General features: G+C 68.6%; 9 protein-coding genes across 9 annotated transcripts; 5 read left to right on the plus strand and 4 right to left on the minus strand.

Moving 5' to 3' along the window:
- Nucleotides 1-35: 35 nt before the first annotated feature.
- Nucleotides 36-1,740, plus strand: RHOBADRAFT_66724 (uncharacterized protein). Its single transcript, XM_018419060.1, has 8 exons — nucleotides 36-44; nucleotides 117-203; nucleotides 435-490; nucleotides 563-640; nucleotides 716-1,003; nucleotides 1,124-1,219; nucleotides 1,319-1,471; nucleotides 1,568-1,740. The coding sequence occupies exons 2-8, from the start codon at nucleotides 122-124 to the stop codon at nucleotides 1,631-1,633; spliced, it is 819 nt and encodes a 272-aa protein (XP_018269637.1). The 5' UTR covers nucleotides 36-44; nucleotides 117-121; the 3' UTR covers nucleotides 1,634-1,740.
- A 119-nt stretch (nucleotides 1,741-1,859) lies between these two features.
- On the minus strand, nucleotides 1,860-4,366 carry RHOBADRAFT_54793 (uncharacterized protein; the record flags this gene model as incomplete). The annotated part of the gene is made up of 8 exons (XM_018417502.1): nucleotides 1,860-2,502; nucleotides 2,586-2,878; nucleotides 3,089-3,207; nucleotides 3,300-3,423; nucleotides 3,492-3,634; nucleotides 3,709-3,782; nucleotides 3,867-3,958; nucleotides 4,042-4,366. The coding sequence occupies 8 exons, from the start codon at nucleotides 4,364-4,366 to the stop codon at nucleotides 1,912-1,914; spliced, it is 1,761 nt and encodes a 586-aa protein (XP_018269638.1). The 3' UTR covers nucleotides 1,860-1,911.
- Nucleotides 4,367-4,509: 143 nt separating this feature from the next.
- On the plus strand, nucleotides 4,510-5,773 carry RHOBADRAFT_54794 (uncharacterized protein; the record flags this gene model as incomplete). Its single annotated transcript, XM_018417503.1, has 4 exons — nucleotides 4,510-4,844; nucleotides 4,942-5,134; nucleotides 5,239-5,300; nucleotides 5,373-5,773. 4 exons carry the CDS (start codon nucleotides 4,510-4,512, stop codon nucleotides 5,746-5,748), a joined length of 966 nt encoding a protein of 321 aa, XP_018269639.1. The 3' UTR covers nucleotides 5,749-5,773.
- A 335-nt stretch (nucleotides 5,774-6,108) lies between these two features.
- RHOBADRAFT_54795 (uncharacterized protein) lies at nucleotides 6,109-10,006 on the plus strand (the record flags this gene model as incomplete). Its single annotated transcript, XM_018417504.1, has 7 exons — nucleotides 6,109-6,919; nucleotides 6,980-7,906; nucleotides 7,990-8,196; nucleotides 8,272-8,748; nucleotides 8,845-8,972; nucleotides 9,039-9,808; nucleotides 9,883-10,006. The coding sequence occupies 7 exons, from the start codon at nucleotides 6,109-6,111 to the stop codon at nucleotides 9,923-9,925; spliced, it is 3,363 nt and encodes a 1,120-aa protein (XP_018269640.1). The 3' UTR covers nucleotides 9,926-10,006.
- A 281-nt stretch (nucleotides 10,007-10,287) lies between these two features.
- Nucleotides 10,288-11,486, minus strand: RHOBADRAFT_45553 (uncharacterized protein; the record flags this gene model as incomplete). Its single annotated transcript, XM_018414628.1, has 2 exons — nucleotides 10,288-10,919; nucleotides 11,000-11,486. The coding sequence occupies 2 exons, from the start codon at nucleotides 11,484-11,486 to the stop codon at nucleotides 10,288-10,290; spliced, it is 1,119 nt and encodes a 372-aa protein (XP_018269641.1).
- Nucleotides 11,487-11,950: 464 nt separating this feature from the next.
- On the minus strand, nucleotides 11,951-12,756 carry RHOBADRAFT_45554 (uncharacterized protein; the record flags this gene model as incomplete). The annotated part of the gene is made up of 4 exons (XM_018414629.1): nucleotides 11,951-12,060; nucleotides 12,147-12,447; nucleotides 12,523-12,631; nucleotides 12,704-12,756. The coding sequence occupies 4 exons, from the start codon at nucleotides 12,754-12,756 to the stop codon at nucleotides 11,951-11,953; spliced, it is 573 nt and encodes a 190-aa protein (XP_018269642.1).
- A 450-nt stretch (nucleotides 12,757-13,206) lies between these two features.
- RHOBADRAFT_54796 (uncharacterized protein) lies at nucleotides 13,207-16,766 on the plus strand (the record flags this gene model as incomplete). The annotated part of the gene is made up of 6 exons (XM_018417505.1): nucleotides 13,207-13,461; nucleotides 13,539-15,611; nucleotides 15,685-15,774; nucleotides 15,845-16,069; nucleotides 16,168-16,437; nucleotides 16,548-16,766. 6 exons carry the CDS (start codon nucleotides 13,207-13,209, stop codon nucleotides 16,686-16,688), a joined length of 3,054 nt encoding a protein of 1,017 aa, XP_018269643.1. The 3' UTR covers nucleotides 16,689-16,766.
- Nucleotides 16,767-17,152: 386 nt separating this feature from the next.
- On the minus strand, nucleotides 17,153-18,955 carry RHOBADRAFT_54797 (uncharacterized protein; the record flags this gene model as incomplete). The annotated part of the gene is made up of 3 exons (XM_018417506.1): nucleotides 17,153-17,961; nucleotides 18,029-18,133; nucleotides 18,199-18,955. The coding sequence occupies 3 exons, from the start codon at nucleotides 18,953-18,955 to the stop codon at nucleotides 17,153-17,155; spliced, it is 1,671 nt and encodes a 556-aa protein (XP_018269644.1).
- A 1,420-nt stretch (nucleotides 18,956-20,375) lies between these two features.
- Nucleotides 20,376-24,828, plus strand: RHOBADRAFT_54798 (uncharacterized protein; the record flags this gene model as incomplete). Its single annotated transcript, XM_018417507.1, has 21 exons — nucleotides 20,376-20,772; nucleotides 20,842-20,901; nucleotides 20,969-21,477; nucleotides 21,535-21,630; nucleotides 21,695-21,779; nucleotides 21,851-21,902; nucleotides 21,980-22,015; nucleotides 22,077-22,240; nucleotides 22,310-22,487; nucleotides 22,564-22,700; nucleotides 22,768-22,951; nucleotides 23,024-23,083; nucleotides 23,146-23,331; nucleotides 23,397-23,595; nucleotides 23,674-23,853; nucleotides 23,929-24,080; nucleotides 24,153-24,267; nucleotides 24,334-24,362; nucleotides 24,448-24,473; nucleotides 24,549-24,649; nucleotides 24,751-24,828. The coding sequence occupies exons 1-21, from the start codon at nucleotides 20,418-20,420 to the stop codon at nucleotides 24,826-24,828; spliced, it is 2,982 nt and encodes a 993-aa protein (XP_018269645.1). The 5' UTR covers nucleotides 20,376-20,417.
- Nucleotides 24,829-24,910: the final 82 nt, after the last annotated feature.

Raw genomic sequence — 24,910 nt, forward strand, 5'->3', positions numbered from 1 at the left:
GACGACGAAGCCACCTCGCCTTCCCTTCACCCAACCACCTCGAGGTGAGCTACCGACTAGCTAGTTCTCTCCCGAGACGCACAGCAGCGACTCACACACACCACCAACCCGCGCAGACTCGATGTCCGCCGTCAACGCCCTGTCGCGTCTTGCAGTGCCCGCCTTCATCGGCATCTCGCTCGCACAGGCCAGTCTCTACGACGGTGCGTCCCCTCCCTTGTGTCCTGCACCCTGTACCACTCGCTCGAACGACCGGATCGACCGCGGCGAGCGAGAGTGGCCACCTCCACCACCACCTTGGCCTCCCTCCGTCCGAGGCCAACCTCGCGCTCATCGCAGCCTCCTCGCACCATCGTGCACCCGCCAAGCCACATCAGCACGACCTACAGCACCACTGCAGAGCACCCTCACTGACTCTCGTCCCCCTCGCGCAGTCCCCGGTGGTCACCGCGCCATCCTCTTCGACCGCTTCTCGGGTGTCAAGGAGGATGTGCGTCCCTCTCTCACAAGCGCATCAGGAACCTCAGTCGCATTCAGAGACTGACCCGCGTCGTCCCCACAGGCCATCGTCGAGGGCACCCACTTCCTCCTGCCCTGGGTCCAGCGCCCGATCCTCATGGAGACCCGCATCAAGCCCCGAGTCAGTCCCTCCCCCCTCGCCCACTCCTGCGCCCCTACAGAGCCCTCGCACTGACCCTCGAGTCACGCGACGCAGAACATCTCGACGACGACGGGCTCCAAGGACCTGCAGACCGTGTCGCTCACGCTGCGCGTCATGTTCCGCCCCGACATCCGCCACCTCGCCACCATCTACCGCTCGCTCGGCACCACCTACGACGAGCGCGTCCTGCCCTCGATCGGCAACGAGGTCCTCAAGGCCACCGTCGCCCAGTTTGACGCCGCAGAGCTCATCACCCAGCGCGAGGTCGTCTCGGCCCGCATCCGCGAGGACCTCCTCAAGCGCGCCGGCGAGTTCAACATCATCCTCGAGGACGTGTCGCTCGTACGTCTCAGCCCCTCCCTCTTCCTTCCTCTCTCTCTCTCGCGGTCTCGGTCTCGGTCGAGCCGCACCAAACTGACTCTCTTTCCTCCCATCTCTGCCCCTCTCTCGCCCCACCCACAGACGCACATGACGTTCGGCAAGGACTTTACGCAGGCCGTCGAGCAGAAGCAGATTGCCCAGCAGGAGGCCGAGCGTGCCAAGTTCATCGTCGAGCGGGTGCGTCCCTCTCCTCCTCTCTCTTCCTCCTCTTGCCCGTCCTTCCTTCGCGAGTCACCTTTCAGAAGCGAATTACTGACCCGCCTCGTACGCCCGCAGTCCGAGCAAGAGCGCCAGGCGGCCGTCGTGCGCGCCGAGGGCGAGGCCGAGGCGGCCACCATCATCAGCCGCGCCCTGAGCAAGGCCGGCGACGGCCTCGTCCAGTTCAGGCGGATCGAGGCGAGCAAGGAGATTGCGGGCACGCTGGCTTCGGTGCGTCGCCGTCTCTCTTTCTCTCTCGCTCTCTTTGGCCCCGGGCCGTTCTCCTCGGGCGACGAGCACTGACCCTCTCTCTCTCGCCGCTCGCAGGGCCGCAACGTCACCTACCTTCCGGGAGGCGGCAACGTCCTCCTCCAGGTCCCCTCGCAGCAGTAGTTCCCTCCTCGTCGTCCCTTGTACCGATACTAGTAGCATCTCGCTCCTCTCCCTCTACCCCCTCTCCTCGTCGCGACGGAGCTACGAAAACCACGATGTTCCGTCTCTGTGTCGGCTGCACGACTGGCGAGCGAGCGAGAGGCGCGAGGGAGCTCAAGGCGAGGCGCGAGCGCACGAGCCTTCTTGCTGCTCTTGCTCTCGCTCTCACGGTCGCCGAAAGGCTGCTGGAGTGCCGCAGTGAGATAGTCGAGTGCACCTGCAGCTACACGCTCCTCAGCTCAGTCGAGCCTCCTGCGCTTCTCGTCCCGCTCGGCGCGCTCCCTGTCCCGATCGCGCTCGCGCTCCCTCTCCCTCTCCCCGTCACCTCCTCGCCCGCCGTACCGCTCCCGCTCGTCCCTCCCGCCCCCGCCGTACCGCTCCCGTTCCCGCTCGTCTCGCCGCGGCCCCGGCGGCGGCGGCGGGCTCCTGCTCCTGCTCCTGCGCCGGTACGCCTCGCGGTCCCTCGACCTCGAGCGCTCGCGGTCCCTTCCTCCCAAGCTCGAGCCCGATGCGCCGCCGTACCGCTCGTCCCGAGGGTCGTACCGCCGCTCGCGAGGCGGTGACCGGCTGCGACGCGGCGCGTAACGCTCGCGCTCGCGCTCCCGGTCCCGCTCGGCGCCGTACCCGATGCCCTGGCGCCGCCCGCTCGCCCCTGCACCGCTGGCGCCGCTCGGCCCGGCGGCGCTCTCGACGCCAGGAGGCGGTCGAGCGCCGCGCGAGGCGTAGCCGACGTCGCCGCCCGAGGCACGCGCCGAGGCGTTGGCGCCCGAAGCTGCGGCGCCGGTCGCCGAGGAGAACGGGTCGTTCAGCTGCGGGCAGTCGCGCTTGAGCTGCGGGGCGAGAGGGGGAGGAGGGTGTCAGTGGACGAGCTCGTGCGCGAGGAGAGAGGAAAGAGAGAGAGAGTGGGGCGCACGTGAGGTCCGCCGCACAAGAAGCACCCCGACCCGCTCGCCCCGCCACCGGCCGCGCCGCTCCCGCCTGCCCTGCCAAAGCCGCCGCTCTGGCGACTCGTGTCCTGGTCGGCCAAGTGCGTGTACTTGGTCTGGTGCGCCTTGCCAAAGTTGCGCTTCTGCATGACGGCGGGCAGGGTCGACACGTCGACGGTCGACTCGGTCGGCGCCGTGTAGTCGCGCTTGTTGAGCAGCTCGGCGATCGGCGCAGAGTCGGTGTGGAACACGCCGCGGTGGTGGTAGCGCTGGAGGAACGCTGTCAAGCGGGCGGCGCGAGAAGGAGGGTCAGTAAGGGGGGTCCGAGCGAGGGGTCCGGGCGACTGCTCGGCGAGGACGTGAAGAATGCGGGAGCGAGACAATGTCGAAGCGACGATGCTACCAGGACGATGAGGGAGAGGGAGGAGGGGAGCGCCCTGGAGAGAGGGCGGGCCCTGAACGCGAGGAGAAGGGGAAAGCGCCGACGCACCCTGCTGGCCCTTCTTCTTGTCCTTGCGCGACTGGTCGGCCCGCTGCGTGTCCTCCTTGAGCCGCAGCTCGTCCGGGAGCGCTCGGCGCGCCTCGACCTCCTCGCGCACCTTCTCGAGCCTGCGGACGTGCTCAAGGCGTCAGGCGGATCCCGGCGCGGCACGCGAAAGGGAGAGAGGGCACAGGAAAGAGAGAGAGGGATCGGGACGCACGCGTAGCGTTCCTCGCGGTCGCGCTTGAGGCGCTGCAGCTCGCGCAGCTTCCAAGCCTCGAACTCGCCCTCGGGGTCGAGGCCGTCCGTGTCGTCCACGTCCGGATGCACCTCCTGCGCCTCCTCTGCGGGTCGTTACTGAGTCAGTGGCTCGCTCCGCGAGAAGGAGGAAGAGGAAACGAGGGCGACGCACTGTCGGCGAGCTCGCGGACGATGCTGGTCGCGACGAGGTTCTTGGCCTCCTGGCGACGGCGCTCGGCCTCGGCCGCCTGCTGCGCCTCGATCGCCTCAGGGTCAAGCTCCTTCTTCTGCGTCGCCACCGTGTCGCGGTTGCGCCTGACGGGGGAAGAACGAGGTCAGTGCGGGCTGCGGAAGGAGAGAGAGGTCGAGGGGAACGGGCAAAGGCGCACTTGGAGACAAAGACGGGCTTGTACAGGGGCTTGAGCGGCTCCTCCTCCTCCGAGTCGGTCTCGTACTCGCTCGACTGTAGCGGCGAGGCGGAACGGCGCGGTCAGCGAGAGAAAGTGGGGGGAGCGGAGAGGAGGGAGGAGCAGGACGGCGGACGGACCTCGTCGTCTGCCGCAGCAGGGGCGGGTGCGCCCGGCGGGCGGAACGTAGGCTTGGCCGGTGCGGCTGCACGCTCGTCCTCGCTGTCGGTCTCTGCAGGCGGGCGAGGGAGGGTCAGTCCCGGGTCGTGGTCGAGCCGGGCTGCAGGCGGCCGACGAGGAAGTTCAGGAACGCACCGTACTCTCCCTCTGAGCTCTCCATTTGGGTCCTGCCGCTCTCGTCCTTGCCGCCAACGCGCACCTTGCCGTCGTGGACCTCGACCTGCTTGAGGGCGACGTTGAGCGAGGCGTGGTTCTGCTGCTTGGCGGTGCGGTGCTGCGGTGCGCTGAACTCGGCAAGGTCCTGGTCGGCGTCACCGTGGTCGTCGTCGTCGCGCTCGTCGTGCTGCTGCTGGTTGTCGTCGTCGTCGACGTCCGAGTCCGAGTCGGCGACGGGGACCGGGGCTTTGCCCGGGCGGTAGCGGGCGACCGGGCGCAAGGGCTGAGTCATCTTGGGCGGCATGGCGCTGTCGCTGGCGGTGAGCGCTGCGTTGAAGCGGGGCAGGAGCGAGATGAGGACGTTGGCTTCGACCAAGGCTCCGCTCTCGCCTCGGCCGCCTGCTAGAGCGCTTCTGGTCCGCGAGACTAGACCATAGAGCACCTGCCATGGTACCGCACCGACATGCGCCGCTCCCCGAGCTGTACCGCCTCGCCGACCCGGCTCCCCTCCTCGACCTCGTCCGCCCGAACCTCCTCGACGCACTCCCGCTCTACTCGACCTTGCAGACGCCAGGTCTCGCCACTCCACTCTACGCCTCCTTCCCGTCCTTCGACCCCGACGGCAAGCCCCAACTCGTCGACGCCGCCCAACCCGACCTCTGGCTCGCCCTCGTCGACCTCGGCAACCAGCTGCGCTTCTTCTGCTCGTACGAGGCTCATGACCACCTCACCGGCGACCAGGTCGCACAAGGAGAAAGCCTCGTCGTCGGCGCCCTGACGAGGTACCTCTCAGAGCACCGCAACGACCGCGACCGGGCGTCCTCCTCTCTCGCTCGCCCTCTTCCTCCTCCCACCTCGACAGCCTTCACTGACTCGCAGCGCCCACACAGGCATCAGTATCGGCGCCATCCCCGACACTTGGACGTCCTGCATCGCTCGCGCCTTCTCGCAGCCCTTCTCGGCGTCCAGGATCCACTACCTCCCGCTCGACGAGGTGCCCAGCACAAGCGGCGGTGCGGTATTGCCCGGCGGGATCGTCTGCACCGAGGGGAGGGAGGAGGATATCGAGGAGGTGAGTCGCTCGACCTTCGCATCGGGAGGGCGGGCTCCTCAGGAGCCATGCCCAGTCGTTGAGGACGGTGGCAGAGATCTCTGACACCCCTCCCTGCCTCGCAGATCCTCTCGACGTCCGAGGTCCCTCATCCGCCTGCCTACCTGTCGACTCGCCTCGCCCACACGTCCGTCCTGCGCCAGCTCCTCTCGCCTCCCTCGCCTTCGCCATCGCCAGCCCCTTCCTCCTCCTCCTCCAGCCCCGACGCCGCCGAGCCGCCGTCGCGCATCCTCGCCCACTGTACGACGCACCGCGACGGCTCGATCGGCACGCTGCACGTGGCGCCCTCGGCTCGACAGCGCGGGCTCGGCCAGCTCGTGCTCCTCGCTCGGGCGCGCGCCATGGCCTCCCCCTCGTCTTCCTCGTCCACCTCAGCCGCCAAGGCGGACGAGCCGCCACCGCCACTGAGGGACGCGCCCGTCTTCTGCTACGTGCACCGCGAGAACGAGGCGAGCAACGCGCTCATGCGCCGTGCGGGCATGCGGATCGCGAGGGACGGCGCCGAGGTGTGGTGGGCGAGGGTGCGGCTGCCGCTGCGGAATACTGGGTTCGAGATGGACGAGGACGGGCCGTAGAGACGGTGCATCGTCGCTGTGTGTGGGTGCGAGTGGCTTGTCGTCGGCGAGGTCCGAGAGCTGAGAGCGCCATTCTCAGCAGCCTCTCGCTCGACAGTCTACGTGGACTCCTCGGTCGTCTGAAGCAGTCATGTAAGCTCTCGCGCACGAACAAGGAAGCACGCGAGAGCGGTCACAGGCGCTTCGTCGAGGCGGCCACGCGCCATCTCCTCCTCGACAAGCTCTCGGCCACGTCTTGCTGCCACTTGGACTCGCGCGATAGACTGCGCCGTTGCTCTACAGGTGCGTCGTCCCCCTCCTCTCTCACAGGAGCAAGCTGACGGCCGCTCCTCCCCCTCAAACAGAGCGCCTTCCCTCGAGATGTCGAGTTCCGGCGGGTTGAGCGTGTCGGTCAGCCCAGGGGCGAGCGCCTTCTTCGCAGGCGAGCTCTTTACGGCCACCGTCACACTGCGCAACACGCTCCCGCCCTCAACGCCTCGTCCTCCTCCCTCGACCTCGTCGCCTGCCCCCCCACATGCGCCTCGCCCTCCTCCTCCCCGACAAGCGCACGCGGGACACGCCCGAGCAGCGTCGTCCGTCACGCCGTCCTCGTGGCAGCGCCCGCCCCTCACGCCGCAGCGCGACCGCTCCTCGCCGGGCTACTTCGACTCGGCCGGCCCTTCCTCGTCGCCGGCGCGAGCCTCGCCGCATGGCTCGACGCTCCACCCGAGCCTCAGCGCAGCAGCAAGCGCATCGACCTCTCACCTCCCGAGCCCGACTTCCCCAACCGCCGCCCGCCGCATCACCTCGGCCTACTCGCCCTCGCTAGCCCCCGCCGCCTCACCCTCGTCCGCCCTCGCCGACCCTGCGCTCCCGACGCGCAAAGGCCTCATCGGCACTGCGCCAACATCCGCTCCTGCGTCGGGCGGCGCACTAGGTGCAGGGCCCGGCGCCGGGCTGTACGCCAACGGGCCACGCCGGCCGGGCATGCTCGGCGCCGCAGGGCGAGGGCATGCGCGCGCGCAGAGCATGGCCGTCAGCTCGCCTGACTTGCGCCTCGGAGGTGCGGCAGGTGGGGGCGGGGCAGGACCGGGCGCGAGGAACTTTACGGCGCCGGCGCCGGCGTTGGCGCAGAGAGGGTACTCGGCGGGGCCGTTGGGCAACGGGCGACGTGCGGGCAAGGACGACACGGGTGCGTCCTCGTTCTCTCGCTCAGACTCTACTGCAGAATACTAAGGCAGAAGCCGCGCAGGTCCGCCATCGAGCGACGAGATGCCGTCCCCCTCCGACAGCCCTCATGCCGCTCCCGACTTTCCCGACGACGCCGCCTTCCCCGTCTCAGCCTCGACCTCGTCCGCCGCACCGCCCATCTTTCCGCGCCGTCCGACGTTCGGCCATCAGCGCACGCCGTCCCACCTCGGCTGCCCGGGCGCCACCGGCGCGCTCTCGCCCTCGTCGCTCACCGGCGCCAGCGCGAGTGCCGGGTCGGGCAGCATCTACGGCTCGGGCAACGCGCGTGCACGTATCTCGACGTTCACGCTCGCGAGCCAGTCGGACAGCGAGTCGGACGACGAGCGCGACCCGGCGGGCGCAGCGGCGCTGAACGGCCGAGGCGGGCTGTACGGCGCACGAGGCCAGGACGAATCGCCCTCGGCGGCGTCGGGCTACGCGCGCAGGTTCTTCTCGGCGCCCGCAGGACCCGGTCCCACGTCGTCGTCGTCGTCGTCGCGCGCGCCGCTCGGGCCTTCGCCGCCGGACGAGCCCGCGCACGACCCGAACACGATCTCGGTCCTGTGGGCGTTCGCGCACCTCGAGGGCGCGTTCGAGGTCGACGAGAGCCTGATCAAGCCGGCCGAGTTCCTCGAGGTCAAGCGGCTGCTTGCCGGCGGGCAGGGCGGCGTCGGCGTCGGTGGAGGGACGCTCGAGGAGCGCCGGACGCAGGGTGGGTGGAGGAGCTGGCTGTTCAGCGGTGGAGGAGCGGGAGGGTCGGTGCAGGGCGGGGCGAGTGGGCCGGGTTCAGGGAGGGCGAGGGGCAGGGCGGACGAGGAGGCCGAGGGCGCGGCGAGCCTCGAGGAGAGGAAGCGGCTCGCCGTCGAGGAGCGCGCCGTGCCCATGCTCAGCTGCCCGCCGAGCATCCTCGGTGTCGACGTCGTCCTCAAGCCGGGCGAGAGCAGGAGCTGTGGGTCGAGACGTTCCGCTTCTCTGCCCGTGCCCAGCGTCGTCAAGACACTGACATGGGCTTCTGGCTCTTCTTGCGCGCAGATACTTACACGCTCCGCATCCCTGCCGACCTACCGCCCTCGTTCCGCGGCAAGGCGATCAAGTTCAACTACCACCTCGTTGTCGGCACGCACCGCATCCTCCTTTCTCCCTCGACCGCCCACCACGACGCGCCTCGCGCAGGAGACGCGCACGGTAGTGTCAGCAGGGTTATGCGGGTGCCTCTGCGAGTGTACAACCACGTCGGCGGTGCGTCCTCTTCCTCGTCGTCGCCGTCGTCGCCCAAGAAGGCCTTTACTGATTTGTTCCCTCACCCTCGCGCAGTGACCGGGGCTCGCCCCTTCTACGACCTCACCAACCCCGTCATCTTCCAGCGTGACGAGGCGACTGTCGCCGAGGCCGCCCCGTCGTCCCGCCTCGCGGCGTCGGCGAGCCGCACGACCAAGCCGGCCCAGCTCGAGCTCGCCTCGGCGCCGAGCCCCGCCCTCGACGCGCCCTCGGGCAAAGCCGACTTCGAGTCGTACGCCTCGACGCTGCTCGCGAGCGTCGTCGGCCTGTCGCCCGACCTCGGGCCCGCCTCGAGCACGTCGGCCGGCCTGTCGCCGACGCTCGAGCCCGTGCGCTCGCCGAGCATCATGGAGGCGCCGCCCGCTCTGCGGCCCGAGATGAGCTCGCATCGCGGTGGTGGCGGGCAGTCGTTGGGAGGGACCGGCGGCACGGCGATCGAGGGCTTCGGCGTCGAGGAGGAGAGCGGCGGGTGTAAGGCGGCGGTCGAGATCGTGTCGCGCAACTCGCAGAAGGGTACGTCCTCCTTCTCTCTCTTCTCCTCCTCTGCCTTTTCGCTCCCCATGAAGGCGACCTGCGCAATCGTCCTGACCTCCTCGTCGCCGCTCGCAGTCTCGTACGACATCAACAAGGACGGCTACCAGGTCGCGAGCCTGACGCTCGTCAAGTCGGCATACCGCCTCGGCGAGACGGTCAATGGGTCGGTGCTCATCAACGGCGGCGAGGGCCGGGTTCTGCGAGTGCGTCCCCTCCTTCCCCTCTCGCCCGCTCCTGTCCGGCCGTACTGATTCTCCTCTCGCCTGCAGGTCTCTGCACGTCTCGAGACGCACGAACTCGTCGAGACGAGCATCTCGACGCTGCCCGCTCCGCGCATGCGCCAAATCACGCGGCGCCAGCACGCCGAGCATCACGAGATGGTCCTCGACTCGGCCCGCATCGGCTTTGCGCTCGCCATCCCGTCCGGCGCCACGCCCGATTTCGGCACGTCGGGCGTCAAGCTCCAGTGGTCGGTCAAGCTGTCGTTCCTCGTCATCCCGCCGTCGCCGGACGCGCCTGTCGGGTCGTCGAGCGGGCCGCCGTCTCGCCGAGGTACGCCGACGAGCAACGGCGCAGCGACGCCTCCTCGCTCTCAGCAGGGCGGCGGACACGGTCGCAGCAAGTCGTTCGCCTACGGCTTCGAGCCCGCCGTCCCTCTCACACTCCCGCCACCACCCATGATCCTCCCCTCGGGCGCCGCGCACCTCATGCCCGTTCCGCACCCTCCCTCGCCCGACCCGACAGCCGCCAACGCTCAGCAACCCGTCCCTCACGTCTCGTACCGCGCCGTCCCCGACCTCGGCTTCGTGCCCGTCCCGTTCTCGAGCGCGTCGTCAGACAAGGCGACGAGCGCGCCGCCAGCCATGGGCCCGCTGCAGAAGACAGCCCGGGGCGCCATGCACCGCCCGCAGCCGAGCATAAGCTCGGGCAGGGCCATGGCTGGCGGGGCGAGCAGCGTCACGGGTGCGGGCAGCACGGTCCTCGTCCCGGCAAAAGTCGAGACGGTCGAGTGCTCGATCCCGATCAAGTGCTACCCAGGGTGCGTCTCTGTCTCTCTGTCTCGTCTCGTCTCTCTGTGTGCGCAACGGAGCCCTGACGAGCGTGCCCACGCAGCAACACGCCGTTCCGACCGACCGTGAGCGTCTTCGAGGCGTGATCGGCCTTCTCGCGCACCTCTCACTCTTTCTTGAACAGATCTGCACGTCCACCTCGTGCAACGCAGCTCTTCTGCGCTATTCTCTCGATGTGCCAGGGTCCTGCGAGCGCGAGAGAGAGTTTCCTGAGAAGCTGCTTGTCGACCTTCTCAAACCGAGAACGAGACGCCGAGAGAGCTCGAGACGGACGCGAGCGTGTACGAGAGGCACAGACAGTGAAGTACATCTCTCCTTCTCTACACGGATCGCAGGCAAGCCCGCCGCCATGTCCTCGCCCTTGCTCGCCGCTCGGACCCCCTCGCCGCCTCCACGTCCACCACGACGACGCCCGCTTCTCTCGCCCTCGCGCATCGTCTCGCCTCCGTCAAGCGACCGTCGTCACCTCGACCGCCGCCGCCTCAAGCGCCGCCCTGAGCCCGCCGTGCGGCCCCGTCTCGTCACGCCGAATCTCGCCAAGTCCGTGCCCGACCTCGTCGCCGACCCTGAGCGTCCTCAGCCCCGCCGGACGGTACGAGCTCATGAGGTAGACGGCGACGTCGGCCGGGTGGAAAGCGTTGGTGACGAGCGAGATGTGCTGGATCTGGCGCGGGATGGCGTACAGGAGGGTTTTCGCCGTCGGCGCAACTTGGTGAGGCCGCATGGGCTCGAACCGGTCCAGGGAGGCCGAGCGCATCGGGTTGAAGACCGAGAGCGTGCCCGAGACGGCGAACGACTTTAGGAACGGGAGCGAGCTGGCCACGCCGAGGGCGACGACCGCCGCCTGGAAGACCGAGTCGTACGGCGCGGCGCCGCGAATGGGCGAGACGGCGAACGTGAGGTGCTCGAGGCGGTAGCACGCGCCGAGGTTGAGCCCGGCGAGGTCGTGCCACAGCGGCAGGCGGAGCCCGACGAGCTGGTGGACGAACGGCGCCGTGAGCGGTCCGAACAGGCCCGGGTCGAGGTGCTCGTCGACGGCGAGGCTGAGCCGCGTCGACTTCTCTCGCGGGCTCAGTACGCCTGCGCTCGCGACGTAGGTAGCGTCGAGGCGCTCGAGCGTCGAGAACGCGGCCGGGTAGGTCCACGTCAGACCGGCGTACTCGCTCGACCAGGCCAGGTCTTGAAGCGGCGGATCCGGACCCTCGGCGACGACAGGAGCTTGAGCAACGCCATGCCGATGTAGTCGGTCTCGATCGCGTCGACGTTATGGAGGTCGCCGAGGAGGAGCGCGATGGCGGGTTCCTGGACGAGTGCGGCGTCGTCGAGCCCAAGCTTGACCGACTTGACCGACGCACGCAGTCTCGGGTACCACAGGAGCGTGTGGAGCGCGGTGCCGGACCGCACGCCGTTGTAGGCGCACAGGCTGACGTGCGAGTACAGGAGAGACTCGGCGAGCGGGCGGTACCGCTTCGAGAGGCGGCACAGGCTCAGGAGCGTCGCCGTGCGGTTGTGCGCGAGGTCGTCGCAGCACTCGATGACCTTGAAGACGACGTCCTCTGGGACGCGACGAGGTTGAATGTTTGAAGAGACGTCGGGCGCCGAGGGCTCGACCGCGCGAGAGGACGCCGAGCGCAAGGTGAAAGGCATGCCGGGTCTGCGTGAGTCGGACCGTCAGTGAGAGCACAGCGAGAAGGCATTGACGAGACGGAGGAGCGAGAGGAGGACGTACTGCTCGAGGACGACGAGGGAGACAAAGAACGAGCGAGATCCGAACGGGCGCGTGCGCACTTGCAGCGAGAGTAGGACGAGCGACGAGGTGTCGCGCCGGGGCACACGCGGTCGCAGCAAACGCGGCAACGACTTCGACGAGTGGTACGAAGCAAGGAGAGAAGCGGAAGCCGGACGAGCGCGACCTCCTCTCGCACCCGCGGACTTTCCGAACCGGCTCGAGCGCGTGCGCGGGCACTGCTGCCCGATACTCTCCATCCAGCGAGCCTGGCGGCGACGAGAGAGACAGAAAGGACCGTGTTGCAGTTCGAGAGAGCGAGTGGCGACAAAGGGGTCCGTGCAGGCAAGGTCGGGGAAGGGGAAGAGGGAGGGCGAGGCGGACTCTACGCAAAGATAGCGGCGCCGCCGAGGCCGACGGCGGCGATGGCGGCGAGACCGGCCAGGAAGGGCGAAGCAGAGAGCGAGACCGCGGCCGAGTCGCCGCCGCCGACAGCTGCGACAGGGAGGACGAGGGGAGAGAAGCTGTCAGTTCACACCCGGTCAGGCTGCGGGGTGGGGAGGAGGACATGCTCGACGCACCGGCCGTAGCCTTGTCGATGCCTTCGCCGATAGCGCTCGTCGCCTTCTCTGCGACGCTGCCGATCGCGCTCGTCGCCGTCTGTGCCGCCCCCGCCGCGCCGCTCGTCGCCTTAGACGCGACGCTCCCGACGTCGCCCGACTCCCACGCCGACTCGGCAGCCGACGCCAATGACGTGGCGACCGAGGCGATGGCGGACGTCGCCTCGGAGCCCTGTGAGGCGACCCAGGACGTGGCGTCGGCGCCCTCGGAGGCGGCCCACGAGGTGGCGTCGGCGCCTTGCGAGGCGGCCCACGAGGTGGCCTCGACGAGAGAAAGTGTCAGAGCTGTGAATGCGGCGTCAAGGGAACTAGAAGAGGGAGAGAGAAGGGGACGCACCTGGTCGACGTTGGAAGCGATCGCGTCGGTCGCGCCGTCCCACGCACCGTCGGCCGTCGACGCAACCTCGTCGGCCACGCCAGTCGTGTCGGACCACTCCTCGCTCTGGCTGTCGCGAGGGAGGAAAGAGTCAGTCAGGGTGAGGAGGAAGGAGACCGTGAGAGGAGGAAAGGGGACGCACGCCGAGACGACGGCGCACAGGAGCGCAGGGAGGGCAAGCTTGAGGAAGTGCATGTTGAGGTGTCGAGTTTGAGTAGCCGGAGTGGAAGACTGAGAATGCGCGAGCTAGGGAGAGCAAGGGACAGGGAGAGCGAGGGAGGAGGAACAGGAGAGGGGAGGGCCGACGCCACGCGGACCGGGCACCATTTGGCGCTAGCGGCTCGCGGGCGCACGCACAGGGGCGCTGACGCGGACAGGAGGCAGACCAGCGAGGAGCGAGCGTTGGTCGGCGGACGCAGAGCGGTGGCCTCCTCTCTGACGAGAAAGCGACGAGCATCGCTCAGGGGAGCACAGGGCCGCGTGTGGCCGCCCGCAAGCAAGTACGGAGCAGGACGAACGAGCAGACCGAGCAGCACAGCCAGCGAGAGGCGAAAACGAGGCGTGTGACGAGCCGTCGAGGTGGTCGAGCGGGGTAGGCAGCTCCTCGCTCCTCTCTCGCACCCGAGCAAGCTCTTGGGCTGAGCGATGGACCTCGACCCGACCCTGTACTCGCCCCACAACGACGCCCCAGCGCGCACGCCCTCGCCGCCTCGCGCCAACGCTCCCCTCCCGGCCTTCGACCTCCCCTCGGCTCCTCGTCCCTCCGTGTCGCCCTCCGTCTCGCGCGTGTTCCAGAAGAAGCACACCGACGCTGCGCCCGCCATGAGCAAAGGCCTCGACCTCTCGGTGCCCCCGAGCCCGCACCGCCACGACTCGCTCGCCTCTGCCTCGTCGTCTCAGGTGGGGGCACACTCCTCCCCTCGCTCGTCGCCCGTCTGCCACGCGCCTCGAGACTGACACCGCACCCTCGCACGCAGGACGATGCTCGCGACACGGCATCGGCGCGCGACAACATCCAGGCCCTCGTCTCGGCCGGCCAACGCGCGCTCGGCACCAACTCGTCGTCGTCCACCCCGCCGTCCCTCGCCATGTTCATGGGCGGCGGCGCCCAGCGTCGCACCCACCGCATCGGCACGGGCATGACCGAGCAGGAGAAGGAGGAGACGGAGCGCCTCGAGCGCGAGATGGCCGCGACGAGGGCCAAGTGGGGCGACAAGGGCGCCCAGGGCGACGCCGACCCGCCGAGGGGCGGCCTCAGCCTCGCCGACCTCATGAAGGGCGGCAAGGGCACCGCGAGCGCGTCGCCCGTCGCCGCAAAGGTCGCGCAGCGCTTCCACGCCGAGCCGGAGCGGCCCTCGAGCGCCCCCGCCGCCGCGCCCGCCAAGTCGCCCGTCGACGCACAACCTCTCGTCGTCGAGGCCAAGATCGTCTCGCGCTCGCCGCCCGCCGAGACAGAAGAGCTCGCGGCGCCGCAAAAATCCGCCTCGGCCCCTCCTCCGGCCGACGCGGCCGCCAATCCCTCCCCTCCTCCTCCTGCCGCCAGCACACCCGCTCCCACCGCCTTCACCGCCGAGCCCGAGACGGCGACACTCCCGCGCTCGAAATCGTTCGGCCTCGGCGCCGGCGCGAGCAACACGCTCACGCGCCTCCAGTCGTCGGGCGTCGTCGCCGACCGCCTCAAGTGGACCGAGACGCTCCAGCAGCCCGACGCGGGCGACGCGCCTCCCGCGCAGCCCTCGGCGCCGCCGAGCCCCGAGAAGCGCCGCAGCGTCCTCGAGCGGTGGGGCCGCGACGAGCCGAATGCCGGTGCGCCCGCGAGCCCGAGTCGCCAGCGGAGCTTTGCGCTCGAGGCGGGCGCGGGCCGCGACGAGGTCCGCAAGGCCCCCGAGGACCTCTTCAGCGTCAAGGGCGGCGAGGACAAAGCGTCGTCGGCCGTCCCGGCTCCCGCGCCGACGCCGTCGTCCCCGGCCAAGTCGTCCTACTCGAAGCCGTCGTGGTCGGCGGCGCCGATCGGCGTCAAGGAGCCGTCGAGGGTCTTCTCGCCGCCGCCAGTCGACGATGACGACGAGGCGGCGTCGCCCCCTGTGCGACACACGCGCGGCGTCGCCCTGCCCGGCCTCGGCCCGAGCGGCTCGAGCGCGCCCAAGCCCGCGCCGTCCACCTCGGCGCGGCCCGCCCCGCTCGCCTTCCCGTCCGAGCCCTCGTCGCCCGTCCGCACGCGCACCCAGTCGAGCGACCTCGCGCCCGCGTCGCCCGGCCGCCCGTCGGTGCGCGCGGCGGCGCAGCGGTGGGGCCAGACGGCGGCGCAGAGCGCGGCCGAGAAGAGCGAGGCGCTCCAGGCGCTCAAGGCGAGCTACGGCGTCAAGCTCGGCCCGACAAGGGGCGCGACGATGCCTGCCTCGTCGGCGTCGGCGTCATTGCAGGAGAGGAGGAGCGAGGTCGAGGCCCCGGCCAAGAGCAAGAGCGTCGAGGTGCCCGCGCATGCGCCTGCGCCCGTGCCGCAGCAGAAGGAGGCGGAGCCTGCCCGAGCGCCTGCCGCGGCGCGTACGGCGTCGCCCGCACCCGAGGTCAAGCCGGCGCCCTCACTCGCGCCCGCACCTACCGCGGCCTCTCGCTCCTCGCACGGGTCCGACAAGCCCACCACGGCGCCGGCCTCGACCACCCGTACCCTCGCCGACGACGTCGTTGCCGCGCTCCTCGCGCCCCGGCCCGTCGCGCACCTCCCGCCGGGCGAGGTCCTCTCGCTCGACGTCTTCCACCTCAACTCGCCGTCAGACGACCCGCACCCGATCGACCACAACCACATGCTGTTCGAGAGCGAGGTCGTCGGTGTCGTGTACCGCGCTGCAGCGCCTGAAGGCGAGGGCGACGAGGGCATCTTGACGAGGACGTGGGTGTGGAGGGGCAGGGATGCGCAGGAGACGGCGAGGACCGAGGAGCGCATCGCGCGCTTGGCGGAGAAGACGGGGACGACGCCGGTCGAGGTGCAGGCTGGAGCCGAGGGGGCAGAGCTCGCCGAGGCGTTCGCCGGGCAGCTCACCGTGTGCAGGGTACGTCGCTCCCTCCCTCTCTCTCTCTCTTCATCTACTCGAGCAGCATACTGATATTCTCGATGACCTACAGGGTGCGAGGGACGCGTTCGACCACCTGGCGCAGCGCATGTTCTCGGTCCAGTCGCACGACGATGCCGTCTTTGTCGAGGAGGCCGACGTCGTGCGTCCCTCTTTCTCCTCCCTCTCGTCCTCCGTCAGCGCGCTCACGCCCGACCAACCTTCGCCTACAGACGATCCGCACCCTCTGCTCGGGCTACGCCACCGTCTTTTCGTCGCTCGGCGAGGTGTACGCCTGGCTCGGCGAGGGCTCGACCGACCTCGAGCGCCACGCGGCGTGCGAGTTCGCCGAGTCGCTCGCCGACGGGAGGAGCGTCGAGGTGCTCGCCGAGGGGGAGGAGACGGCGCTCTTCTGGCACCAGCTCGCGGCCGATGGGGCAGAGTACGCCAACGCGCATGTGCGTCCCTCTTTCTTTTTCTCTCCTCCCTCCCAGAGCCTCTCGCACTTTCTCTCGCTCCTCCGAGACCCACTGACACATCCCTTGCGTGCTCGCAGTACTGGCGCTACCGCCCTCACCACCCGCAAACCACCTCGGTCGTCCGCTTCTCGCCCTCGTCCTCGGACCGCTTCTCCCTCCTCCCGACGCCCGCCCTCTCGCCCGACCACGTCTCGCTCCTTGACGCCGGGTTTGCCGAGAGCTGGGTCGTCGTGCCGGAGAAGACGCTCGTCGAGAAGAAGGGCGACGTCGAGCTGGCGCTCGAGGCCGCCGAGAAGCTCGCGGCCAAGTGGGAGGACCGGGGCTTTGGCGCTCGCACGCCGTTCCACGTGCGTCCACCTCTCTCTCTCGTTCTCGTTCTTGTTCTCGTTCTCGGCGCCCCGTCCGCGCCGGCGGGTCCAATTCGCCGCACCTCGCTCACGCCCTTGCCTTCCCGCAGGTTCTCCTCACGCCCTCGCTTCTTCCGCGAGACCTCCCCTTCCTATCGCGCTCCCTCGACCTCTCTGCGCTTAACGTCGGCGCAACCCCTCGCAAAATGCGGGTCTACACGGCGCAGGAGGCGCGCGACGAGTTGTTCTAGACGACGAGGAGAGGCGGTTTGAGAAGGTCGCGGTTTTATACTTTGTGCAACTCGAGCGGTATGCGTTCCCGAGATAGCCTCGTACTCTCTGCGCACTCGAGGGGAGAGAACGCTCGGTAGCTCGAGGCGCTCACGCTTTTCTGCCTCGCGAGCAAGAGCACCGAGCGGCAGATTCGCTCGCGCATGCTCGGCTTTGCTGTGCCTCTCGCGGCCACTCTCGCTCGCCCAGGACGACACGCTCGTGGAACGGCGACTGCAAATTCGAGACTATAGGAGAGAGAGGGTGCGACGACGACAAGGGAAGAACGAGGGGAGGGACAGGTACGTGCACAAGAACGAGGCGGCAGGAGAGGGGCGCTTTTGGTAGATGCTGTATAGATGCGGGCGAGGAACGACGTCTGGATGCTGTATGGCGGAAGATGTACGAGGAAAGGACGAAGGGAGGACGGCTCGAGGGAGGGAATCTAAGGAGAAGGGTAGTTGGCGGCAAAGGTCTGGAAGAACGCCTCGAACGAGTCGGGCGACATGCCGTAGCCTGCCGGTGGGATCGAGAGCGACTCGTGTTGCGGTACCTGGACGTCGCAGGCCGAGTTGTCGGGCTCGGGGAGGGCGGGAAGGGCCAGCGCCGGCTCGTCCGAGGACGACGAGGTACCGAGGAGGGACGGGTCGAACGGCGACGAGGCGGCCGCCTCGCTGAACGGGAACGAGGCGAGGAGGTCCTCGTAAGTGAGGGGAGGAGGTGGAAGGAGGGTCGACTCGGCGACGACGGGGAGAGGCGCAAAGTAGGCGGTTGTCGACGGCGGCGGCGTCAGGACGTGGTCGAAGCCCGACAGGCCGGCCGGCGCCGACTGCGGCGGGTTGCAGAAGTCGGTGAACAAGGCCGGGTCGAGCGACGCCATCGACGACGACGTCGCCGGAGCGTCGGTCCAGACGAGCGGCGCCGACCGGAAAGTAGTCCACGCCTCGGACGCCGCCGTCGACGGCGGCAGGAAGACCGACTCGAAGTGGCTGCTCGTCGCCGTAGACGGCGTGGTAGGGAAGCCTGCGTAGGCGGACGAGGGCGAGATGGGCGAGCCGAAGCCGGAAAACTGGATGGCCGGGAGGAGCTCGCCGAGCGGGTTGGCGCCGACGAGGCCGGTCCAGGCGTCCGACGTCGACCACGTCGAGCCTTCGACGGCGGCGTGCATCGAGGTCGAGGCGCCGTCATCGAGCGAGTGCTCGAGCTTGGCCTTGGCGGAGGAGCGACGAGCCGGCTTCGGGCGAAACGCGTAATCTGCACGAGGCCCGAGCAGCTCGGTCAGGCTCGAGTATTCTAGGCGAAAGAGTGGACGAGGACGCACCAGGATACCGTTGCGCGTGAGCCTCCTTCTCCTCGGCGGCCCGCCGAGCGTACATCTCGCGCACCTCGACCGACTCGGCCTTCCACATGGCCGCGATGTGTCGAGCTGCGACGTCGAGGGACCGTCAGAGTATGCTCTTGAGAAGGTTTGAGCGAGAGAGAGTGACGCACACAACTCGGCCTGCTGGGGCTTTGAGCTGTCCGACTCGTCGCGCGCCGCCGAGAGCTCCTTGAGGCGGGCCGAGCGGTACAGGAAGAACGAGTTTGGCGGGCGCGGGATGTACCCGTCGGGCTTCTTGGTCGTCTTCTTGCGCTTGCGACTCGGCGAGTCGACAATGATGTCGTCGGCGCGGCATGCGCTCGTGGACGCCTCGGCGACGGCCGATGACGTGTCCGACAGGAAGGGTGACGGGTGCAGGGGCGCAGAGGTGACGGCGACGGAAAGGTCGGATAGGGGAGCGAGGGATGCACGGGTTGGACAGGACGAGTCCGACGCCGAGCGGAGGAGGACGCTCGGGAAGCCCGGCCCAGTCCAGGCGGTCGGCGCCGCCGGGTTGACGAACGCCGGGGCCGTCGACGAACTCGACGTGTCGCTGTTGACCGATGCAGCGCTGGTGCGCTTCCTCGAAGCCCGAGTGCGACGCGGCGGGCTCTTGAGCGTCGCGAGGGCCGCCTCGAACGGCGACGGCGGGACGCTCACCTGCGACGAGGTCCGTGCCATGGGCGAAGGAGCTGCGAGGCTCGTCGGCGTCGGGAAGTCGGCCTTGCTGTACAGGTTGGGCGAGGTCGAGGGAGGAGGCGTGCGCGCGTCGGAGCGGTGGGAGGAAGGTGCGGCGGCGACATTGCTGCGGGACGCAACCGCGAGCACGTCGTCCCACCGGATGCCGATGGCGCCGTCGCCGCTGGGTGAAGGTGGGCAGGTCTGCATGCCGGGTGCCTGATCGTAGTTCTGGCGGCGGTAAGAGGCGAGGAGGCGGAAGGCGAGCCGCTTGACGAGGCGTGAATGGAGCGCTCGACGACGGCCTCGCGGTGTCGTCTTTGGACGGCTGCAGAAGTGGCGGGTGCGGAACGTTCGTCAGCTCGCAGGCTCGTTGGCCACGGAGAGGAGAAAGTGAGACGCACAGCTTGATCTCGCGCGAGAGCGGGCGACCGGTGCTCGTCGACGAGGAGCAGGACGAGAAGGCCGCGATGGCGGGCGAGGCTCGAGTCGGTGAGGGTGGTGGATGCGGGTGGTGCAGAGGATAGGGCGCAGGTGGAGCTGGTCGAGCTGTTGGCCCCAGGCCTCGGGGAGATGAAGCGGAGGCGGGCGGAGGCGAGGCGATTGAGGAGGCTCGTGCGAGGCGCGCGCGCTCGTTTCCTGCTCGTCGCGGGTTGCGGGAGGAGTGGGAAGGGGAGGGAGCTGTAGCGAGCGTGCAATGCTGGCGGTGGACGAGTCGGGACGTAGCTCCGGGCGAGCCGCAGCCTTTGACATCGGTCTCGAGACCGACCATGAGTGCGGTCCTTCCAAGGAAGACAAAGGCGCGCCCGCACTCGCCGGCCCGGCGCCAGCGATCTCACGGGGAACAGAGCGAATCAGGTCTCGCAAGGTGAATGCCGAAGGGCACCAGAATGTGTAACACGCACTCGGCCGGGCGCGCTCGATCAAGCTGTTCGCTTCGCGCCGCCTCGACTCGAAGTTTCCGGCGCCGCGAACGTGGGCTCGCGTGCTTCCTCGAAGCATTGTCGGCGTGCCGAGCGCTGGGCAGGCGCGCGCGGGAAGAAACGCGGCGACACGAGCGGCTGCAGCTGGTTCGACGCGGACGAGAGAAAGAGGGGACCGAGCGTCGGGCGAACGTACGGACGGCCAGCGTCCATCCCGCGCATGCCGTCAGCCTCGCAAGCGAGCAAAGCTTTGGCGGCCCCGGCCGGCAAGCTGCAGCCCGTCCTCCAGCGCACCGGCCTCGTTTAAAAGCGGCTCGCGCTGGGCAGCCCTGGCAGGGGACGGCGAGCGGAGGAGGAAGCCGACGTTCCGGGTGAGGCCACGCGGGCCGACCTGCACTTTAGTTAGTGGACGCCGACGCCGGCGCCTCGTTTCGAGGCTTGTCATCAGACGGAATGTTGGCGAGAATCCGGGGCGCGAGCGCGGGGGTGAATGGCCATTGGCGGTGGACGGCGACGACTCGACGAGGACGGCAGCTGCTGCGGTTGCTCCTGGAGCTGGACGAGCGAGCCACGCCGTTGCCGACCACGAGGCTGCGCTCAAGCGAGCTTGCCCAGCAAGGAGAAGCGAGTGCGAGCGGCGACGAAGCCGACGAGCGAGAGACTCTCGCCGGGGACGACGCTGGTCGCGCTTGTCCGCTGCCACGGCTCGCTCGCTCCCTCGCTGAGCAGCGAAAGGGCGCGCACAGGCCATGCCTCCCACCGCGCGCAAGCGTGTCAAGCACGCGTCCACGTCGAGCGCCGCAGTGCCGTCGCTTGTCGACGCCGTCGCTCGCCTTCGGGCCCAACTCGCCTACGTCGACCAGCTCTCGTCTGCCGACTCGCCGGCCGAGCTCGATCGGGAGCTCAACACCCTCGCCGACCGCCTGCGCACCTACGAGGCGGCCGCAGGGGCGGGCGGCGACGTCGACCGAGTCGCCGTCGCTGGGTGGAGCGACGAGCTCGACCACAAGGGCACGCAGCTGTGGAACCGGTCGACCGCCCTCAAGCATGCACACCTCGCCAACGAGCACGTCGACCCGGCCTGGCTCGCCGTCGTCGCCGACTGTGCGTCCCTCGCCTCCCTCCTCATCGCCCCACATTTCCCCGAGCTGACCCTGCCGTCGCTCCCCCCAGTGCGCCTGGTCGCCTACCGCCTCATCCGCCTCGGCGCCATCGAGCCCATATCCTCGTCCGGTGCGCCGATCGCCCTCTCGTTGCATCAACGAGGAGGCACTGACTCGCTCTTGCGCCGCCGCGACAGACCGTCTCTCGCACCTCTCGCTCGCGACCAAGGCCGCCGCCGCATCGCTCGCCGCTCGGCGCCTGTCGAGCGCCGAGGCCGCCATGACCGAGTGCGCCAAGCTCGTCGCGGCCGTCGAGCAGGACCCGACTCGCTCGAGCGACGGCGTCAAGCCGCTCGTCGACTACTACTGCTTCCGCATGCGCTTCTCGCTCGCGACCAACAAGATTTCGCTCGTCTCGTGGGCCGTTAGCAAGGCGCAGGCGTTGCTCAAGGCCTCGTCGGTCCAGTCGCGCGACGTCAGTCGTCCTTCGAGCTTGCGCCTTCTTCTCCTTCAGCCTGCTGAACCTGTCAGCGAGCAGATCGAGCACCTCGGGCACACCCTCCTCGAGGTCGCATCGGCGCTCCTGCAGCCCTCGGCGAGTACCGCCTTGGACGGCGACCTCGGGAGCGAGCTGGCGAGGGAGTGGCTGCAGTGGGCGATCGAGCTGTTCGAGGCGGTGGAGGGGCAGGACGTCCGGGTCATGCAGGTGCGTGCGCTCCTTCCTACGTCTCGACGATCGAGTGCTCACCTTGTGCCGCGCCAGATCTGCGCGCTTCGCCTTTTCGCCCAAGCATGCCTCGCGGCCAAGGACGACGGCGAGTTGGCCGCAAAGGCCGAGGCGGCTCTGCAGCAGGTCCTTGTGCGTCCAGTCTCTCTCCTCGTGTCGATAGTCAGTGTCCCCTCACTCCCGCCTCTGGCGTCAGGAACTCGACCCGTCGGCGGCGCTGCATCGTCGCGTCGTCAAGCTCGTCATCGCTCGAGGCGGCAGCGACGAGGAGATCTCTGCGGGTACGTCTCGACCGTTCTCTTCCTTGCATGTCTCTCGAGGACGGGGTCTGACAGGCTCGACGTGCGTGCAGCGTTCCTCGCGGCGGCAAAGGCGTCGGCGCTCGAGAGCAAGGGCGGCATGCAGTGCGTTCCCCTTTCTCTCGATCTTTCCCCTCCTTCTTCCTGGTCGCGGTCGGCACTGATCCTCTCGCACGTCGCAGTCTTCTGGCGGTCCTCGAGCAGCTTCCCTCCCCCAGGTCCGTCTCTCGTCGAGGCCGATCCCGCCGACGCGAGACTAATCTTGTCGTTGCGGCGCAGGAAAGGCCTGCGGCTGCAGCTTCTCACGACGACCGTCTCCGAGCTTGCGACCTGGGGCATCGTCCAGTGCGACTTCCTCGGGCAGGTCGTCGTGGCAGCCGTCTCGCTCGCGAGCGATGCCGAGAGGAGCGTGCTCACGCAGCTCCTCCTCACGGTCGCACAAGGTGCGTCCCTCCCGCACATCGCTCGTCGTCGTACGTCGAGACTAATTCTCCCCTTGTCGTGCTCTGCAGGCCTCCCGACGTTCCGCCTGTCGCCCGCCGACGCGCTCACCTGTGTCTCGATCCTCCGTCGCTCCGGCGACAAGGCCTCGGTCGACAAGCGCTACGCCGATGCCGCCGACAGCTTCCTCCTCGCGACATCGACCGTCTTTCGCTCCCATCCCTTCTCTTCGACGGCCAAGTCGATTCGGTCCGTCCTCCTCCTTCCTCAGCCTCGCCTTTCCACAGCCCGCAACACCTCGCTGACTATCGCGTTTGTCGAACAGCAAGGCCGCCCTCTGCTACCTCGAAGCAGGCGAGCACGAGCGGGTCGAGACGACGATGCAGCTCATCCCGTCGGGCGAGGAGGAGGCAAAGGACCACTTCGTCCGCTTCTGCGCCCGCCTGAGCAACATCGCCAAGGGTGCGTCGACGCCTTCTCCCTCTGCGTCCGGCTCGTCGCTTTGTCACTGACTCTCGGCCCTGAGCAGCTCTCGCGACTCTCAAGGTCATGGTCGTCGCGCCCGGCTTCGCGCCCAAGTACCTCCAGTGGGCCTACAAGCTCGCCGCCGAACGCGACCTCAAGGACCTGTCGGTCGCCATCACCGAGCTCCTGTACGACATTTGCCATGCACCTGAGCTCGCGGCCCAGCTCGACTACATGGTCTTGACGAGGTGCGCCCCTCTCTCGCTCCTCCTCGAGCCGGCCTCGCCGGCTTCGCGAACTGACACGCCTCTGTCCCCCAGGAGCGTCATTCGTCAGCAAGTCGTTCGTCTGCAAGACAAGGATGTCTCGGACCAGCTCAAGTGCGTCTCGTCGCCTGCCCGTCTCGCCCCGGTCGTCCTTACTGACGATCGCTCTTCGACAGGGACGAGGTGGCGCAAAGCGCTCTCAAGCAGCTCGAGTCCGGCGAGTCTCGCCAGAATGGACATCCTTCTCTGCATGACCTGACGACGTCCTCCACCGACAGGTCTGCTCCTCGCTCGCCGCCTCAAGGACTCGGCCAACCCGCCGGGCTCGCTCGTCAAGGAGGTCGTCTGGCTCTACAAGACGGGTCCGTCCTCTGTCTCTCTTCCTCTGCCAATATCTCGCATGACTGAGACTGCGTGTGGCGCCCAGCCTACAACCTCTGCACCGAGTTCTGCGCCCGCTGGACCGCCTCGACCTCGTCGGGCTTCTTCGCCGTCACGGTCGCCCTCATCGAGCTCGCCATCGAGGTCGGCGGCGACGTCATCGACATCGACAAGCTGTGGACGTGCAAGACGGCCGTCATCGCCGGCGAGTACGCCCTCGCCAAGGACGTCGGCGGGCAGGACCAGCTGCGCTCTCTCTCACTGTCTCCTCGAGTCTCGGCGACCGAGATGCAGTACCTTCCTGACACAGTCTCGACGCGCAGAAGAAGGCGTACCAGATCGTCCTCAAGCACGTCGACGCGTTCAGCAAGTCGCTCAAGATCGCGCTCGCCTCGTCGCCGCAACTTGGGAAGGCCGATCATCTGCTCGAAGCCGTCTACGCCGTCAAGGTCGATGCGCTCGCGCAGCTCGAGGACTGGAAGGCGCTCGTCAAGTTCGTCGAGGTGAGCTCCTCATTCAGCCTGGGCCTTCAACTTTCGCCGCGGCCGTGACTGACCGCCCGCCTCCTTCGTCTTCAGGTTTTCGAGGCGGATGCCTCGACTGCGCCGCTCGGCGTCGTCAAGCTCGTCGTCGACATCGTCACCAAGAGCTCAACCTGCTCGCTCGACATCATCCGCAGCATCCTGCGCAAGACGCTCGCCCTTCTCTACAGCCGGCAGGACCTCGACGTGTGCGTCCTCGTTTTCCCGTGACCTCTCGTCTCTCGACGTCTCAATCTGATGCACCTCCTCCTCGCCCACAGTTCATCGATGGCGCTTTGGCTGCGCATGCTCGTCTACGAGCTCGTCGCGCGTCGCGACCTCGACCAGGCGCTCGAGTACGTCCAGAACGCGCAGCAGCTCATCGAACGGCACAAGGTGCGCCTCACTCTCTTCCTCTCCGGTGCCCTCGACGACGTGTATTGAAGCTCTCTCGGCCTGCAGCGCGAGTACCCCGAGGACGAGGCGAGCTGGTACGTCCCCGCGAGCCGGTCGTCGGCGTCCGCGCTCAGGCCTCTTGCGGCGCGAGTACTGACTCTCTCGCTTGTGCGCCTGCAGGATGCTCTCGACGGCATGGGACGAAGGTGCGTCTGCGGGTCTCTCGGTTCGCTCTCGGCGGCGCCCTCACTGACCGCCTCTCCCTCCCCTTCCCGAAACAGGCCTGAACGCCTTTGCCGCCTCGAACCCGCTCTCGGGCCTCGACTGGTGCACGATCTCGCTCGACATCGCTCGTGCGGTCGAGAGCCCGCTCGCTGCGACGGTGCGTCTCGCGCTTCCCTCTCTCTCGAGCTCCCGAGGTGGTGAGGGCCTGAGCGTCGAGCGGCCTGAGCTTACTCCTCGCGTTCGCAACGAGCCGAGCAGATCGAGCAGCAGATCGACGAGCTCAAGGTGCGGTACGTCGTCAAGGAGGAGCAGGACGAGGGGGGCTCGTGGGCGTGAGAGGGAGATGCGGGCGAGGGAGGGGGAGAGGCTTGTCGTTGTCCAGCTTGTCGTCGTCATGCGCTTGTTGTTGTCCTGCACT

This window comes from Rhodotorula graminis (genome assembly GCF_001329695.1).
Source record: "Rhodotorula graminis WP1 unplaced genomic scaffold RHOBAscaffold_10, whole genome shotgun sequence".
Classification (NCBI taxonomy): domain Eukaryota; kingdom Fungi; phylum Basidiomycota; class Microbotryomycetes; order Sporidiobolales; family Sporidiobolaceae; genus Rhodotorula; species Rhodotorula graminis.